The sequence below is a fragment of the Mesoplodon bidens genome (assembly GCF_964165515.1).
Source record: "Mesoplodon bidens genome assembly, chromosome: 13".
In the NCBI taxonomy this organism is placed as follows: domain Eukaryota; kingdom Metazoa; phylum Chordata; class Mammalia; order Artiodactyla; family Ziphiidae; genus Mesoplodon; species Mesoplodon bidens.
This window is the reverse complement of record NC_138169.1, coordinates 77785012-77802351: the sequence shown is the minus strand read 5'-3', so window position 1 is coordinate 77802351 and position 17340 is coordinate 77785012. Positions and strand designations below refer to the sequence as shown.

General features: G+C 40.9%; 2 protein-coding genes across 6 annotated transcripts in view; one reads left to right on the top strand and one right to left on the bottom strand.

The window, feature by feature from the left end:
* SERPINB3 (serpin family B member 3) overlaps window positions 1-17340 on the top strand; it is an 81253-nt gene that overhangs the window by 22778 nt on the left and 41135 nt on the right. For all 5 annotated transcript variants that reach the window (XM_081253299.1, XM_081253295.1, XM_081253297.1 and 2 more), the window contains exon 3: window positions 9050-9145. The gene's annotated coding sequence lies outside the window, so the exon portion shown is untranslated. The remainder of the gene's footprint in view (window positions 1-9049; window positions 9146-17340) is intronic.
* Window positions 1-17340, bottom strand: part of LOC308626745 (uncharacterized protein) — a 56422-nt gene that overhangs the window by 38762 nt on the left and 320 nt on the right. Inside the window, exons 2-8 of the mRNA XM_081252150.1 lie at window positions 13551-13730; window positions 10177-10296; window positions 8729-8857; window positions 8099-8216; window positions 5354-5496; window positions 4466-4630; window positions 3749-4149 (exon numbers count right to left, since the gene is read on the bottom strand). Of these exons, the coding sequence (XP_081108276.1) occupies window positions 3749-4149; window positions 4466-4630; window positions 5354-5496; window positions 8099-8216; window positions 8729-8857; window positions 10177-10296; window positions 13551-13721 (1247 nt within the window). The 5' untranslated portion in view covers window positions 13722-13730. The remainder of the gene's footprint in view (window positions 1-3748; window positions 4150-4465; window positions 4631-5353; window positions 5497-8098; window positions 8217-8728; window positions 8858-10176; window positions 10297-13550; window positions 13731-17340) is intronic.

Here is a 17340-nt window from a genome sequence, read left to right as displayed (position 1 = left end):
ACTATTATTAGCTGAAAGTATCATATGGAGGCTCTAGATAGAGGGGCTGTCCATCTTGACGGCCAGTGGTCCACCAGAGAGTGACTTGGCCTGCATCACCGCACAGCTCTGGTCATTTATGTTACATTTAATGCATCGATATAGATTCTGGGGAACCGGCCAAGAAACTGTTTCATCTTCTCTAAAGACACAGACTAAAAGTTTTATTCATGTTTTCCCACAAACCTTCTTCAGATTGCTTTCCACTTACCTCTTGTTTAAAATCTTTATATATTGATATATTGTTATATTGATAAAATTTTGGTTTTGCATTATTTTGATGCCTGTTGGGAGGGGGCAGGGAAAGAGAAAGGAGTAATGGTATCCTAAGTGAACAATATAAGAATATCAGCATAGGGCTTCCCTGGTGGCGCAGTGGTTGAGAGTCCGCCTGCCGATGCAGGGGACACGGGTTCGTGCCCTGGTCCGGGAAGATCCCACATGCCGCGGAGCGGCTGGGCCCGTGAGCCATGGCCGCTGAGCCTGCGCGTCCGGAGCCTGTGCTCCGCAACGGGAGAGGCCACGACAGTGAGAGGCCCGCGTAACGCAAAAAAAAAAAAAAAAAAAAAAGAAAAGAATATCAGCATAATTTTGCTTGTTTGTTTGTTTGCTGTTGTTAGTTATGGCCTGCCCTATGCATATTTAGCAATATGTACAGGTGTTACTAATGGGGGTGGGAGGGTAAGAACTATATGATGGGCAACGGCTGGGGAGGGAGAGTTTTTGCTCTAGTCTTTTCATGATATTTGATGCTGAGATTGCATGAATTTATTAGGTATTCAAAATCTTTTAGAACCGAAAAAAGAACTCTAGGTACATCAATATTATTCAAATAGGAATCCAGAAGAAGAGAGTAAATAGAGTGGGGCTGAGAGAGTTGAGTGGATAATGGTTTTCTTATTCAGTCTGGGTTGACATAACAGAGAACCGCTGACTGGGTGGCTTAAACAACAAACATTCATTTTTCACAGCTCTGGAGGCTGCACGTCTGTGATCGGGTTCTTGCTGAGGGCTGTCTTCCTGGTTCACGGATGGTTGCCTACTTGTCTTTACTTGGTTGAGAGCTTTTGTTTTTTCATTTCCCTATAAAAACACTAATTACATCACGGGGACTTACCCTCATGACTAATTCTAATACTAATTACCTCCCCAAGGCCCCACCTACAAAGACCATCACATTGGGGATTAGGTGTTCAACATACGTGTTGAGGGAACAAACATTCAGGCCATGGCAACGGCTGAGAGTTTCCCAGAAATGAACCAAGGTACAAGTTTCCAGATGGAAAACATCTCCTGATGAACAAGATAAAATTTTAAAACAGTTTAAAAATATTCTTAATGCGGGCTTCCCTGGTGGCGCAGTGGTTGAGAGTCCGCCTGCCGATGCAGGGGACACGGGTTCGTGCCCCGGTCTGGGAAGATCCGACATGCCACGGAGCGGCTGGGCCCGTGAGCCATGGCCGCTGAGCCTGCGCGTCCGGAGCCTGTGCTCCGCAACAGGAGAGGCCACGACAGTGAGAAGCCCGCGTACCGCAAAAAAAAAAAAAAAAAAAAAAAAAAAAATACTCTTAATGCAATGAAATATCAAGAACATGATCAAAAACAAAAATAAAATAATTAAAACTACAAGAAGCAAGAATTATCTTGACATCAACTTTCCCATCCGCAACTTTGGTGCTGGGAGATGATAAAATTGTGCCCTTAAAGTGCTGAAGAATGCTTTGAACCTAGAATTCTATCCTCATGCTCTAATTCAATAATCATGGTGAAATATGAATATCTTAAGACTCACAGCAATTCAGAAAGTTACTACTTATCGCATTGCTGTGTGAATTATTAAAGTACATTTAAAATATGAATCTAAGAGTAAGTAGGAGAATGCAAGGAAGAACCCCTAATTTTCAAGAACGTCTGATTTAGAGGAAACAAACCACAATTCAAGCCTTAAAGAATTATGAGAATAATTTTCTGGGGCTCCATGTTGGACCAGCTGACAGTGAGACAGTTTTATTACTGACAAAGAAAATAATCGTTATCACTAGTGTGTATTAAGTACTGTACATGCTAAGCATTCTTTTAATTGCTTGTTCTGTATGAATTCATTTTACCATCACAGAAACCTTATGAGAAAAGCATTGTTTTCCCTAGTTTACACAGAAAGAAGACTGAAGCATGAGGAAGCATCATTTCCCGGCTTGTGGTTAAATAACTCATAAGTGTTAGAACTGGGATTTGGATGCAGTTAAGTCAATGTCCTGAGGTTACCTTTTTAGCCACCATGCTCCAGTAGGTCACCCATCCCTGGCTTTCATCGTAGGGACGGTGACGCCCGGAATACATTTCCAGGATCCAGCCACACTTCTGCAGCCAGAATCTGCAGCCACCTCAGCTCCCTTAAACCTCAGGTCTTCCTTCGTTCTTAGGACTTAAATTATGTTCTTCTCTGATCCACTCAAAAGCATTCAGTGCTATTTGAGGAAAACACACTTAGGTAATGTTTCCCATTGTATGTTGCCCTTCTGCTCTTGAGCCCAGTTCATCTCTACCCCTCTGAACGCTCACCTCAGTCAATGATTATGACCTTGATTCTATGTCTGGACCACTAGACTTGGTGTTTATTCCTGATGTCCTTGAGGTTTGAACACAGGTGTCCCCAAAGGACTCTGACCCAAACTATTCTTTTGAATTGCTATACCTTTTGCTGCTGTGAGAAGACAGCTCTAATCCATTTTTCCCATAACTCCATCCCCCCCGCCAACATTGGAGCTCCTTGCAAGACGGTGGCTTATTCCTTTGGCTCCTTTTTTTTGTCCTTTTTTTTTTAATTGGAGTATAATTGCTTTACAATGTTGTGTTAGTTTCTGCTGTAGAACAAAGTGAATCATCTATATGTGTACATGTATCCCCATATCCCCTCCCTCTTGCGCCTCCCACCCCGCCACCCCCATCCCAGCCCTCTAGGTCATCACAGAGCACTGAGCTGAGCTCCCTGTGCTATACAGCAGCCTCTCCTTTGGCTCCTTTATTCTGTTTATTTTTTCTTGGTTCTCACAAATGAGCCATGATTCCTGATTCCTGAGAATCAAGATAAACAGGTCTTATGACCTAAAGACCTAACAGAACGACAACAAACAAATAGTTGTGTGGAAACATGTCTATTTTTTATATATTCACAACCTTCCATAAGTTACAGACACATCGATGTGATACATAATGCTAGAAATGCACGCCACGTATATTTTCCTGTTCAATGCTTTCTTCTAGGTTTCTATTACAGAAGGGCCTGGAAGGACACCTGCGTGTCCCTCATTATAAGAACAAATAAGTGCATTTCCTTAGAAAGAAAAATAAGTGATGACATGCTTCTGTAACTGTATCAGCTACACTAGACAGTGAACAATAATAAAAAGCCATTATATAAAATAATAAATAATACAGTAAAAGGTAATGCTATAAAATAAACTAAGAGTAAGGAAGAACTGAATGAGATATCATCCCATTTTAGGAGACCACATGATTAATAGGGTGGTAATGTTGTGACTGACAGATGTCAAGCTACTTCTGTATTTATATTCACTGTGTAATAGAAGTTGTTCAGAAAAACAGAAATATGTACAGAAGGTTGCTAAAGTTTTGGCCCTTAGGGCAATTCTGAGGCTTATACCTCACATTACAACATCCTGTGCAGAAACGGAACCTTTCAATTTAGGGTGAGGCAAATCTGCCAAAAAAGAGGATGCTCTTGGTTTTCTTGTGCATGATAAAGAAGAGGAAAGGATGGTCTGCCACAAACTTTGGGCCTCGATGGCCAGTTCTCCCTGACAAAATGGCCCCAGTGCCAGCAGCTGCTTCAGTGCCCTCCTCATTCAGATCCACAGAGGCTTGATGGAACACTTCAGACAGAAACAGGTCATTCTTTTCCGACATGCCTAAGAAATTGGCTTGGCCCTGGCTGAAGGCATCATCCATACCCATGCTCATGAGAATGGACTTGAGTTCATAATGCTCTTCTAATTTGAACCGGGGGACATACACCTCCACATCATCCTCAGCCATGGTGTCTTCGCTGAGCCACTTGTTGAGTTTGTCATAAGTTATTTCACTTTCCAGCTACAAATCCAAAAGCAAAACCAATGAGTGCTTAGCAGAGAAGGAAAACAACTTCTAATGTTAACAATCAGTGACTTTAACTTCACTATAGTGTGGGTGATATTAAAATTTACTAGTTTGGGAAAAATTTTGCAAGAAAGTAGCATGTATGACATAAGTTTAAGCCTTTGAGTGAAAGTGTGAGACCTGGCACTGTTCCTCTCAACCAATTCACATATTTCCATGAGAAACTGCACACCATTTCCCAAGTTGTAGACATATGCCAAGGTAAGTTTAGCCCCAGAAGTTTAAAACAATGGAACTTGGAATGCCTTACCAACTCCAAGCCAGTAGAACATTCAGCGATTCTATCTGGAAGCAACAGGAACATACTGACATATCCAGCATAGGGCAGTTCTAGAATCTGGACCTTTAGGTCTTCTATGTATCCAATGTTCAGCTTTTTGTGCAAGAACATCATCTGTACTTCTTTGTGCTGAGTCTAAAATTATTAAAAAGTAAAATATGAAAGTAAATACTAAGATGTCAAAAGATTTACAATCAGACGTAAAAGAGAATGGGTTCTGCTTTCGTGCTGAAGAACTATGTTTCTAAAAAATCAACAAAATAAATTATTTGGGGCTTCCCTGGTGGCACAGTGGTTGAGAGTCCGCCTGCCGATGCAGGGGACGCGGGTTCGTGCCCCGGTTCGGGAGGATCCCACATGCCGCGGAGCGGCTGGGCCCGTGAGCCATGGCCGCTGAGCCTGCGCGTCCAGAGCCTGTGCTCCGCAACGGGAGAGGCCACAGCAGTGAGAGGCCCACATACCGCCAAAAAATAAATAAATAATAAATAAATAAATAAATAATTTGTACACCCTGACATTGGCTCTGATCTATTTAGCTTTTTCAAGGTTATACCCATTAGTAATAAGATGGACAATTATAATTATAATAATACTGAAACATTTGTTGAGTACCTACTAGGGGCCAAGAACTCTGCAAACTCTCGTTGAATCCTTGCAACAATATTTTGAGTTGGATATTATTATTAATCTAGTTTGACAGATCAAAAAATGGAATAGAGTCAATCAACTATCCAATGTGCATAACTATAACTAGCAAATTATGTACAAGTATCAGTGAGTGGTCCCTAACTTTTCTTTCTCTATTTTGTCAAAGGCCCTAAAATATATGTTAAGAAAATCTGTCTCATTGTCTCGTACCAAGTTCACACGGAAAGGATAACGCCTGTTTAATTTCTTCTGAAATGGAGTTTTCCAATTTCCTTTGAAGTAGACAGCATTCACCAGGACCATCTTGGTCTCTGCATCTATAGAACCTTCAGGTAACAAGTTTGGGATTTTGCCTACAGAAAATATGATATATGTTTAGGTTTCATGATTAAGAACTGTGAAGTTATCATGATTTCTTGAATCTTTTGAGTCACCATCAAACTCAGCATCCACATTTATCAAACTCTGCAGAGATGTTGCTCTTCAAGCTTAAGTTTTTCTCTCGATTTACCTAAATCAGAAGTAAAACTGAGACCAAATTTCTGAGGTTTGCAAAATCCAAGAGAAAATGAAGTAATGCAATTAAGGTTTAGAATTACTATCAGACTTGGAAAAAAATGTTAAGTTCCTTTTATACTCTTTTTCAAAGTTTTGTAGTGGTATGAAGTTAGCTAATTCAGATGGGAGTGGAAAAGAGTCACTTAAGGAACATAATAGTGCCTTTCCACAGTACATATGTCACTAGGGCTCCTTCAAGATCTGGTCTAGACAGTCTATCATCTGACCCATTCATTGACCCAAAAACAGTTTTTTGGAAGTTGTGCTAGACCTACACCAGGAGTAGCACAGATTCATGAAGTGAGAAAGGAAGACTTGTCCTGGTGGGACTGAGAATATTGGAAGAGAGATTCTAAATCAGTCAGGAAACAATGTGTGATAAGTTCTATAAGACAGCTAAAACCGCAGAGAACTATGACAACACAGAGAAGGGAGTAAACAAGTGAGGAGTCAGAGAAGGTTCTCAGAAATGATAACATCTGAGCATGATTTTTTTTTTATAGTTGGTTTAAGAAACAGGCCATTTATGGTGAATACCTGCTCTGCAATGTTTCAACCACTAAATACATTATTTTATTTAATCCTCACAACTACTCTAGTAGGTATTATTATTGTCATTTTATACAAATGAACACCATAGTAAGAGAGATTAGCAACCCTCCCAAGGTGGCAATGCTTGTCAGCTGGTCAGAATTCCACCATCTTCCATTCCTACTGACAGATAGGACTCGAACAAAAAGGTCACTGTAGTCTGACCAGCTTCAGTATAGTCATTCAGTATTTCTATTCAATATATCCCTCAGGGAATTAAAATTCTTGGTTACTGCAGAAATCTACTAGGACTTTATTTAACTCTGTAATGCGTATGGAAAAACTACTATTTGATCCTAACAAATAAAACAGAAATTGTCTCAAATTATTATAAAATTTCTAAAACAATCAGCCCGAATGACTACTTGGCATTTTGGCAATTCCACTGATTGATTTACAGCCATTCAACACAAATGCTTAAAGAGAAGAGAAATTCTTGCTGTTCTCAAAAAAGCAAGACTTTCATGTGTCTCTTTAACTTTGCGATACCTTTTTACTTTCACTTCTGTTAATCTTCACTTTCTCTGCTTCATTTTTGTCAGTGGTGTGTCAGTATTTTACAGCAGTAATTTAAAAATCTAGAAATGAAGAACTAACGTAGATCAACTATTTTCAGAGAAACAAAACAATTCTTAAAAATTCTATAGAACTTAGTTCATGTGTTTTTTCCACTGTGGTAACTAAGAAACCAAGATACCACACTATGGCTTGAAACAATGTTTTAAACACAGGAGGTAAATGAAAATCCGTTTTTTGCATTAAGTTAACAAACACTTTAAACATCCAATTGAAGAATTCCAGAATTAGACTAAGGCTCAGAAGAAGAGGGAACCCCAGCTTCACTACTAACAGGTAGTGGGATTTTGGATGGGAATCTAAGGAAGAAAAAAAAAAGGTCACAAAGAACCTAGGGGCAAGATGGGAATAAAGACACAGACCTACTAGAGAATGGACTTGGCGATATGGGGAGGGGGAAGGGTAAGCTGGGACAAAGTGAGAGAGTGGCATGGACATATATACACTACCACATGTAAAATAGATAGCTAGTGGGAAGCAGCCACATAGCACAGGGAGATCAGCTTGTACTTCGTGACCACCTAGAGGGGTGGGATAGGGAGGGTGGGAGGGAGGGAGACGCAAGAGGGAGGAGATATGGGAACATATGTATATGTATAACTGATTCACTTTGTTGTAAGGCAGAAACTAACACACCATTGTAAAGCAATTATACTCCAATAAAGATGTTAAAAAAATAAAATAAATTTTTAAAAATTTAAAAAAAAAACAGAATTAAGGACATGCATTACAAAGGTAGAAGTAGCTTAGACAATCCAGGAGAGATGAAGCAGGGACCAAAAGAACTTGACAACATACTGACTCTGAAGGTGAAACAGAAGAAAGAGTTAAAACTTTATGATCCCTCCTTTTTCCATTGCTAGGATTCTCACACCAATTACTCATTTGAAGGTCACGCCTTTTTTCTTCGTTTTTGTCCACAGTAGACACAGAGTCACAATTATTTCAATACTGATATTTCCTATGTTAGAAAAGAGCTGTCTCCTCTTATATTCTATTCTAAGGTAATATCCAAAATCAGATTATTTAAGTACTGAATATATGTCTTCTATTAGTAGACCTCAATTATTTTTTTCTCACTTAAAACACCACGTGGCTCAACAAGAATCAGGTTACATTAAGCAAAATAACTAAGGTTGGGAGTAAGGGTTAAGTTCAAGGATGGTTTTTTAAAAAATACATGAGCTGTCTAAGTAGAAAGAAGAGCAGAAACTACTTCCTTGGTTTTACCTTTGGTTTGAGTCTTGACCCAGGAATTAATCTTTTTTCTGACGTCTTCTGCACATTCTAGGAAGTCAACTGCCTGGGGTTCTGTAGAGTAATATTTCTTGGAGAGCTGCATGTATCCCTTTAAAGCAAAAAAAAAAAAAAAAAAGACAAAGTTTACATAGAATATATACTGAACAAGCCTTGGTGTAATTATAAATTACAGGCTTCCTGTCAAGACTGGGGAGCCTGAGGTAGGGGTAGGGGTGGAGGTTGGCTAGGGGGGCTGATGATATGTGTTCTCTTGACCTCCACCCCCAACTCCAGTCCCAATTCTATTTGCTCTCCTGCACGCTTTGCATTATGACCACTGGGTACAAGGGGAGAAGTTGGGTGTGGGGATAGAGGCTCTGGAAATCAGCTGTGCACTTCCTGACTTATGACTTACAGGTGGGAATTTTGCAGCAGGGCGAGAAAGCACCCACAGAGGGAGCATAGGGATAGCTGCATTGGATAGTGTCCAGTGGCCTTAGGGAGTCTAAGGGAACCCATGTGGAATTCTGACTCTCTCAGCATGAATAAGAGAGAACAGCTTTAAAACTGACCTCCTTGTAAGTTTGGGGCCCTGCCATTTAAATCGCAGGTTTCACTTACTTCCTTGAATCTTGAAGACTTATCGCCAAACAGCTTATTGGCACTTTCCAATAAATACTCCCCTGTGGACGTGTTCAGGGCAGAGCTGAGAGAACGGAAGGATGAATGGATTGTGTCTACAGCTTTTGCCTTAAACAGAAAGGAGAGATTCTCTTTATATAACTCAAGACTCCTAAACAAGATATTTCTTAAGCAGTGGTATTTTTTCCAGTACGTCAATAAAATGTTGTATTAAAATATACTTTTTTCTGGCACTTTAGAGGAATCTCTGAGGAAATACTCTTGATATGGATAATCAGATAATTTTTTTATTTGTTTCAGATTTTACTGTGCCTATGGATTGGATTTAACCGTGAAGTAACCAAGATCCCAGAAGAAAGTCAGGCTCCTTCTACAGTTTCCTAAACTACAAAGTCGGTAAGCAATTTTTGTTATATTAAAATGTTGCCTTAGAAGCGTTCTTTAAAAAGTTCATATAACTTCTGCAAGTACCATTTTATAATTAAGGGGTAGTCTGTGAGTGGAAAATCTGGGGTTTAGAAAGCAGGAAATTGAGGGAAATTCCAATCCCCAACCTGAAGTTTGTAAGCACGATGACACACACAGGGCTTAGTCACAGCAGCGCCTGGGTGAAGCAGAGGTCAGAGCCCTGCAGATGGACCGCCAGCCGTCCATTCAGACCTGGCAGAATCTCCATGTTGAAGGGGCCCTTTTCCCCTCCTAAGTCCATAATTCCCTGGCTGACAGGCAGATGGAGCATCAGCATTCCCAAGAAGAAAGCTATGTGGGGTATCTCCCCATAACCTGACTTAGGAGTGTGATTGTGGAAGTTGTTTACCCATAGGAGCGCATCTACGCCCAGCTCCTACAATGTAGCTGGATGTGATGTTTAAGGAAATGGAGTATTGGGAAAAGAAATGACTACGTGAGATAAATTAGCTGAAGAGATTAGATAGATAGATAGACAGATAGATAGATGATAGATAGATTGATAGATGATAGATAGATAGATAGATCATAGGAGATAGAAGGGGAGGACATAAAGGATATTCGAGGGTCAGTGACCTTTCATGAAGTCACCAAGCCTGGCCTTCTCCATTCCTCAATTACTTGTCACCCCTTACTCTGGAAATCTGCATCTATGCATGTGTATTCTAGTAGTCTCTACAATGGCATTAGAATAAATTATACATACCCAACGAATGGCAGAGTGGGGTGATAGAATTTAGAAATAGTCTTGGCCTGGAAGTCGTGAAGTCTGGATTCTACCCGGGCTCTGCCCTTACTTATCAGAGTAGGATATTTACTCAAGGACTGTGAGCCTTAGTTTTCTTTCTATGAATGAGGGAAGTTGTACTAGGTTCCTTCCCTGTCTAATACTGTGATTTTAAGACAAGAATATTCTGGAAATAAAGTACAAAAGAAATAGAAATGGATGAATCAGATACCTGCAAAATAGCATCAGGATAAGTGCCCTTCTGGATCTTCTGTGTGAATTGACAACTGGTGAAGATCTCTTGGGTGTCTGGAGTGACTTTGTGGTCTCCAACTTTGTTAAACTGAAGCACCTACAATTGGAATTCCAGAGAATTGGGTACATTTTTCTGCTACATTACTTAACTTTTAAACCAATGGCTATCAAGTACCTCTTAGTGGCCCTACGTCTCGTTTCCTGCCTTTGTGTATGGCAACAAGCATAGATGCTCTTCATACGTAGCGTGTGTCAGCCAGCGGAAATTTCCTTCACAGGACTCAGCACAAACTATTCTATACTAATTGATATGCTGGCCATTTTGACAGCATATTGTTATGATGAGATGATTTATAACCTCTAAATTATCTAAATTATAACCCAACCCATAAGTTGCCTTGAAAACATGCCAGTAGTTTGAAGGAAGCAATAAGGTTAACTCCCAACCTTGTATCTCTCTCTTCAGTGGCCTTATATATTGCACACTTCTAACCTGTCAAAAACTACAAGCCACAGCTAGCTTCAACATAAAAGCAGGTCACTCAATATTACAGGGATCACCTGAAATATTTGCACATACCTTATTTACACATAAAGAAATCCCACACATCTGTCCATGTGGGGGGCAAGTGGCAGAGGTAAGATGACAATATGAATCTCTTTATGTTGTAAGTGGCAGATCCAGATAACATTGAAGCTGGTAGGTGCACACTGGCCCCGGGAGGGGCCTCAGGTCCCCTCCCCCAAACTGTAGCCTTCCCAGCCTGGCTCAGCCAGTCTCAGCACCCCCGAGCCTGGCCCTGCTACCCACCCACTCCCACCTCCAACATCCTTTGGGTCCCAACCCCGTGGGGTCCCAGGTGAGGAGAAGCTTATTGGTAAATGGATCCATGGTAGACGTTCTGCTAAGGAAGGAAAGGCAGGTTTGTCCAGCAGGTGGTGAACTTCTAGGCTGGAAGGAGAGGTGTTAGGATTTGTGGGGTCTCTCTCTGCTCTTCAGATCACACATTATAAGTCTTACCTAATACTCCTTGTAAAGAAGTGGTCTGACTCTGCCGCCATGTAAGGGAAGAATATTTCATGTAACAGCTTCTCCGGTTGTCCTCCCTTTTAAGGAAATTGATGGGGTCTCGGGGCTAGCACTAAAGGCCTCCTGAGTCACTGTGAGAGTCCCTGCAGGAGGGGGGGATGTGAGGTGACCCGGGGCCATGCTGAGGGATGCACCCTGCCCAGAGAGGTGGCTTGGCCTGGGCAGGTCCGCGGCCTTACCCTAAAGAGAAGAACTGGCAAAAATACAACTGCTGATCTCACATCGCCTATGCTCTGTAGGAATTTATCCCTTCTACTCATTACTTTATTCCATTACAACTATGTCACCTTTACCAACTGTATCAATTCCCAACTGTGTGGCCTCTTCTTGCCCTAAATTTCTCATTTCTATAAAAGGACTGTGGTAATCAGAGCACCTACCTCACAGGATTTTGTATTCTGTGGGTAAACTCTAAAACGTTCTTAGAAAGGTGCCTGGCTAGGGCACTGTAAGTGTCAGCTATGATAACTTTTAGTTCCACCACGTGCTTCTCCTATTCTCTCTAATTTTCACACCCATCTTGCCGGTTACGCATTTTCATTCTCCTTTTAAAAATAAGAAAACTGAGGCTCAGAGAGTTGAAATGCCTTCCCTCACACACCTGGTAAATGGCAAAGTCACCACCCAAACACAGGCAGGTCTGCCCCCCAAATCCGTGCTTCCTCCTCCAACCAAAGAGCTTCTCCTCTTTTTTAGTAGGGAATTAACCAAATTTGCCTTTGAATTTTAAAATCTGCCCATGCAGCACAGTTACAAGAAAACTATATAAACCCCTTGTCCCATGTGCTGAAAGCACTTGCCAGACACAGAAAAGCTGTGTTGTGCCGAGTGACCAATAAGTTAATTTTCCTTTCGTATCAAAATCACATTTTTTACTTTACGTACCTAGAGCACTTCATTTGGCATTTGTCCTCAAAGAAATATTGCTTCTGATGCCTTTACATCTAAAAAATGAAGACCCTGACGTTTTCTAAAGTTTTTAATAGAGTTCACTGCACTTATTCTTTTCAAGGCAAAGAAAATAGAGGGAAGGAGTTTTGCAAAATGTTGCTGCTCTCAGACGTGAGCAACTGGGTTTTCTTGTAAGTCTTGATGTTTAAACTGCCACAAACTCAGGGAGTGACACTTCCATCCCTTTTCCTGCTGCAGTGAGATAGGCCAACACCCCCTGTGAGCCACTCCAAACAAGACCCATCTTAAATGGGTCACCGTGTACCTGGAAGGAGATATCCATCTATCTATATACACACACGCAGGTGCAATTCTCCTGGGAAAGTCAAAAGTAGCCAGCAGCATTTTGGTGTGGCTGAAAACAGAATCCAGTGTTTGTGAGAAACCAGAGCCTGTACTTAAAGCATTCAATTTTAATGTTTGTACATACGGGAATAGGAAAGAATTTTAATTATATATTACTTTGTCTGGTCACTGACCCGGGAAATACAGGATCATGTGAATTTTAATGGTGCTGAATTCATCCCATAGGACCATTGCCATGTACAGTTGTAGTAGTTCGATATATTTCCATGGCCCCAGACTTAGTGAAAGGGTCCCCTGACTGAGCTGGTGTCAGCTTCCTTCACCAAGGAAGGAAGCCAGTGGCCTTAACAGAAATAGCTCACAATGCTGTCCCACACCCTGTCCACCTTGACTTTGAGGACTGGCCATGATGTCAGCCCCATGTTGTTGACATGAACTCATGGGGTTGAGAATGTTGGCTGAGGTCCTCTGAAGTCACGCTGCTCTCTGTGCATCTCCCAGAGTGCGGAGATCACGGGTCTGGGATATTTTTTCCCTTGGTGACACTCTCTTAAAACCGCTAGAAGGAATTCTTTACATGAATGGAAGGAAGCTGAGCTAGGAGGGCAGAAACCAGAAGAAGCCCTGGGAAAAGTGCTTCATTCCCATCGCCACTCTCCCCACTATGTTAAATGACACTTGTCTTAAAACCAATAGAGATAAAGCTTGCAAGTACCTTGAAAAATATAAGCATTATACTATCAAATATAAGACGTTGTCACTATTAACCCTTTCTAACCTTGCAGGATAAGAAATTCTGGTATGCTTTCTGCTATATCTACCACTGAGGGTGTTTGTGGTTTGGCTGTTTTATAGATTTGAATCTAAGGAACTTGTGTTGTAATGGCTTGTGATGATTGCTGACCTTGTTAGAGTCGAGATGTCTCAGGCATGTAATCAGAGCAACTCTACAATTCAGTTCAGGAATCGTTCTGTTCTAATTTGGAACTTTAACAGAAACTTACTTTGGCCATCTGGTCTGCAGTGTTGCCCCTGGCACCCAGGTAGATCATGGCCATGGTGTAGGAGATGCTCCATGGAGAGAAGAAGAGATTCTGGGTGGCAGCACTTGTATTTGCCAGACGGCTGAAGAAACTGAGGGCAAAGATTGTGTTTGCCTTGTAAAGTTCTTCCATTGTTTCAATCTAGAAGGGAAGTGAGGGGAAAAAAGGAAACAGCTCTAAAAGACGACTCAGCATTCTGAGTGATGTCAGCAGAGTAGCACATGCTGTACCCTGCACGGGGCAGGGGTTCCCTCTCTAGTCTCCTTTCATCCAAGAGCATGAGGTAGAGCAGGGACAGCGTCATCGTGATCCTGGGACCTGTGCAGCTACAAAGGGTCCCTCCCACACTCAGTACGATGCACGTCTACCGCAACCTTGCGATTCTTAATAGTTTTAAACAAAGGGCCCTGCATTTTCCTTTGCACTGGCTACTGCAAATGATGTAGCCAATCCTGAGGTAGAGGGAACAGTCACGTGATGAGTAGTGACACTCCACATCAAAATAATGATAATAACAGCAATAACGATAAATAGCCTTTATCGAAACCTTACTGTACAACAGATGCTGTTTTAAACATCTCACCTGTACTAACCAGTTAATCTTTATGGAAACCCTATGAGGAAGGCATTGCTATTCCTGTTTCACAAAGGAAGAAACTACTGCCCAGAGAGAAGAAGAAAAGTGACCAGTGTCACTCGACTATAAGGGGCAGGACTGGTAATTGAAGGCGGTAGGTGGGTAGCCAGCCTCCAGGGTCATGTTCTCTGCCTCTGTGTTGTACACACACACACACACACACACACACACACACACGCACGCACGCACGCACTCACACACACACACACACACACACACACACCGGCAAATACATGCATATTCAAATGTATGCCACACGCATATATACTCTGATTGACGCCAATGGAGATGGTCATACTTCTTTCAAATTCCTTGCTTCTAGAAGTAACCTAGACTCACCGTTTGAGAGTGGGCATTTTTACACAGCCCTACCTCGCATACCTGCACCCCTCCACTCACACACACCATAGCCTTTCTACCAAAGCACCCCCTGAGCTGAGCAGTTCATTACTGGGAGAGCTGGAAAGGCCCCCTTCTCCCACCATCCCTAGTAGGGAAGTCAATGCCAGGTCACATTGCAGGGGTGGTCCCGGGGCTATGGAACACATACACACACACACACACACACACACACCCCATCCACCATCTGAAGATAAATAACAGACACGCCCTCCATGACCTAAGTCTCCGCATGCAGCCAAATGCTTCGACACACCTGTTGATTCTGGCCAACAAACTGTATCTTATGCTTTTGTAACAGCTTAAAACACACCTGCAATTACCACAATCTATAAATATACCAAGCGACGCTGACACTCATCATCCCACAGGAAACCTTCTTGTGACAGTGGCTGGGGAGCTGCCCCATGCCCCATGAGGCATGTCCTGCAGCTCTTTAGGCTTGGGCTCACTCAGCAGGGCCTCCACGGCTCACATCTCCCTAATCCATGGGTATTTTATGTGAACACTTGGTTCACCAACATTTCTTTTGAAGAAAGTGATTGCAATTTGCATCAAAATTTCTTATGGGAAGTACCACTCAATTGTATTTTTTCAAGACAAAATAGTAAATTAAGTAAAATTTGTCCCAAAAACTCTCTCATGTCTTCTTGTCTCCTTTAATATTTAATATTCATGGGATCTGTATGAGGTAGATATTAGGATCTTTACTGTATAGGTTACATCCTGATGCCCAGAGAGGGTAAGCAACTTGTATAAGGTCACAGAGTTTGTATGTAATGGTGCAGGGATTCAAGCCCAGGTCTGCTTCAGAAGCCCACTCTATCCAATGTCGCTTGCTGCTTTACCTGCTGATGTTTAACTTCACTGCTGTGTGTAAGAGTTTAGGCCAATTACTAGTTCGAGAAATGCTAGAAAGAGGAAATAAAAAGAGGAAGGAAGCAAGTTTGTAATACTCCTAGAAGGCTTATTAAGTTAAAAAAATAAAATCACTATTTTTTTCTCTTGCTTCATCACTGAGATTAGATTACCTTGGGTGGCTCAGAAATTTGTTTTCTCTTCCTTCTACAATTTAAAATCATCTTTATGGTGAATTAGTCCTGGGTAGATCTTTTTTTGTAAATTATCTCAGTAACATTTCAGAAACAAACTGAGAATAATATAAATAAATATTTCTCTATTGTGTGAAAAAATAAATAAGGGATCAGAGCCAGAAAGATAAATGTAGGCCTCTCCTATACCTAATTCTTTAAAACGACCGCCATAGTCTGTCACTTTGACACTAACAAACTTTAAGTGTCAAGACAAGCTATCAGAGAGGGCTTTTACTGCCACATTAGGATTTCAGTTGACTGTATAAAGAAAAAAAAAGTGAATTAGGACAGAATTAGATCATCCCAGATGCATGTACTTCTTTTAAAAGTAGTCTAAATTTTATCTTTAAGATAGGTACAATTAACTGCATTTAACATAAAAAATAATAGGTGTTGTCTATATTGCAGTTACCACATTCCTTCAGCCTCACTGCTTTATTTAACTTGCATAATTACTTGCCCACTAAACCTAGTAATTCCTCTTATACCAATGAAAATATGAGGATGTTGATTGCACAGCTGGTTTCAAAGCCTAGATTGAATCTCAGCCTTCTGATTCCAACTCTAGCGCTTTTCCTACAGACCTTTCAAATAAGGTTTGAGAAGTTTATATTTTTAGAAATCTATGAATATATATATATAGTGTCTTCTGATTCTCTAACAAATCCACACCTTACATTTAGGTGAGAGTCTGCCTAAGACCATGTAAAACTGAATCACTGAGTGCCATCAGATAGCATAACCTCTTAGGTAGCACCTGTTGTGCATTTCTTAACACCCGAGTTACACAACTTTATCAGCTTCTGGAGGTTATATTCCTAATCAACGTTGAATATTCTCTTTAGAAGAACGAACAGATGAAAAGCGTATGTGGGGCTGGGCTCCATGATGTCTGTGTCCATTCCTGTAAAACAAGTTGACAGATGTGCCACTGAAACTTGGCACAGGTGACCAAGAACTTGGGAGGTGCTGCCAGAGCCACTACAACAGTCGCTCTGCTCGCTGGCATCGAAGGTTAGATTTCAGTTTGCTGTAGCATTTTAAATAATTTTTTTTGCAACGACACAGTGCAAATGTTCTGAAATTGACCACAAAAATTAATGAGAACACAGAGAAAACAATAACTTCAAGGAAATTTCCCTTTCAAATTACCAAATTCTCCCCCCACAAAATTAAAGACATTTTCTGATATTTGATGACTTACATAATGAATAATTGTTTGTCTATGGGGTATTAAATGATTTATTACTATTACTGAACTATTACTTCAGTCAATCCAGCAACTAATTTGGCTGATTTTTCCTCTTTCACTAGATTGACTGATTATTGAACTAAATTCAATAAAGGTATTTTGGTATTGAACTGACCCAACCCAGCTTCCTGCTTAATTTCTGATTGTTTCAGATTAAAAACTGAGTCATCTTTTTTGCCTTTATTATATGTATACACAATTTGTAGATTACTTTCAGTTGCTAAATTAATATATTTTAATTGGTCTAGCTATTCTCATCAAATTCAGTGCCAAACACTAACTAGTAAAGAATATACACATTCTAAGCTGTTCGGTAAAATTGACATCACAACCTAAATGTACCTTTTGGTTTGATGAATGTTACATAGG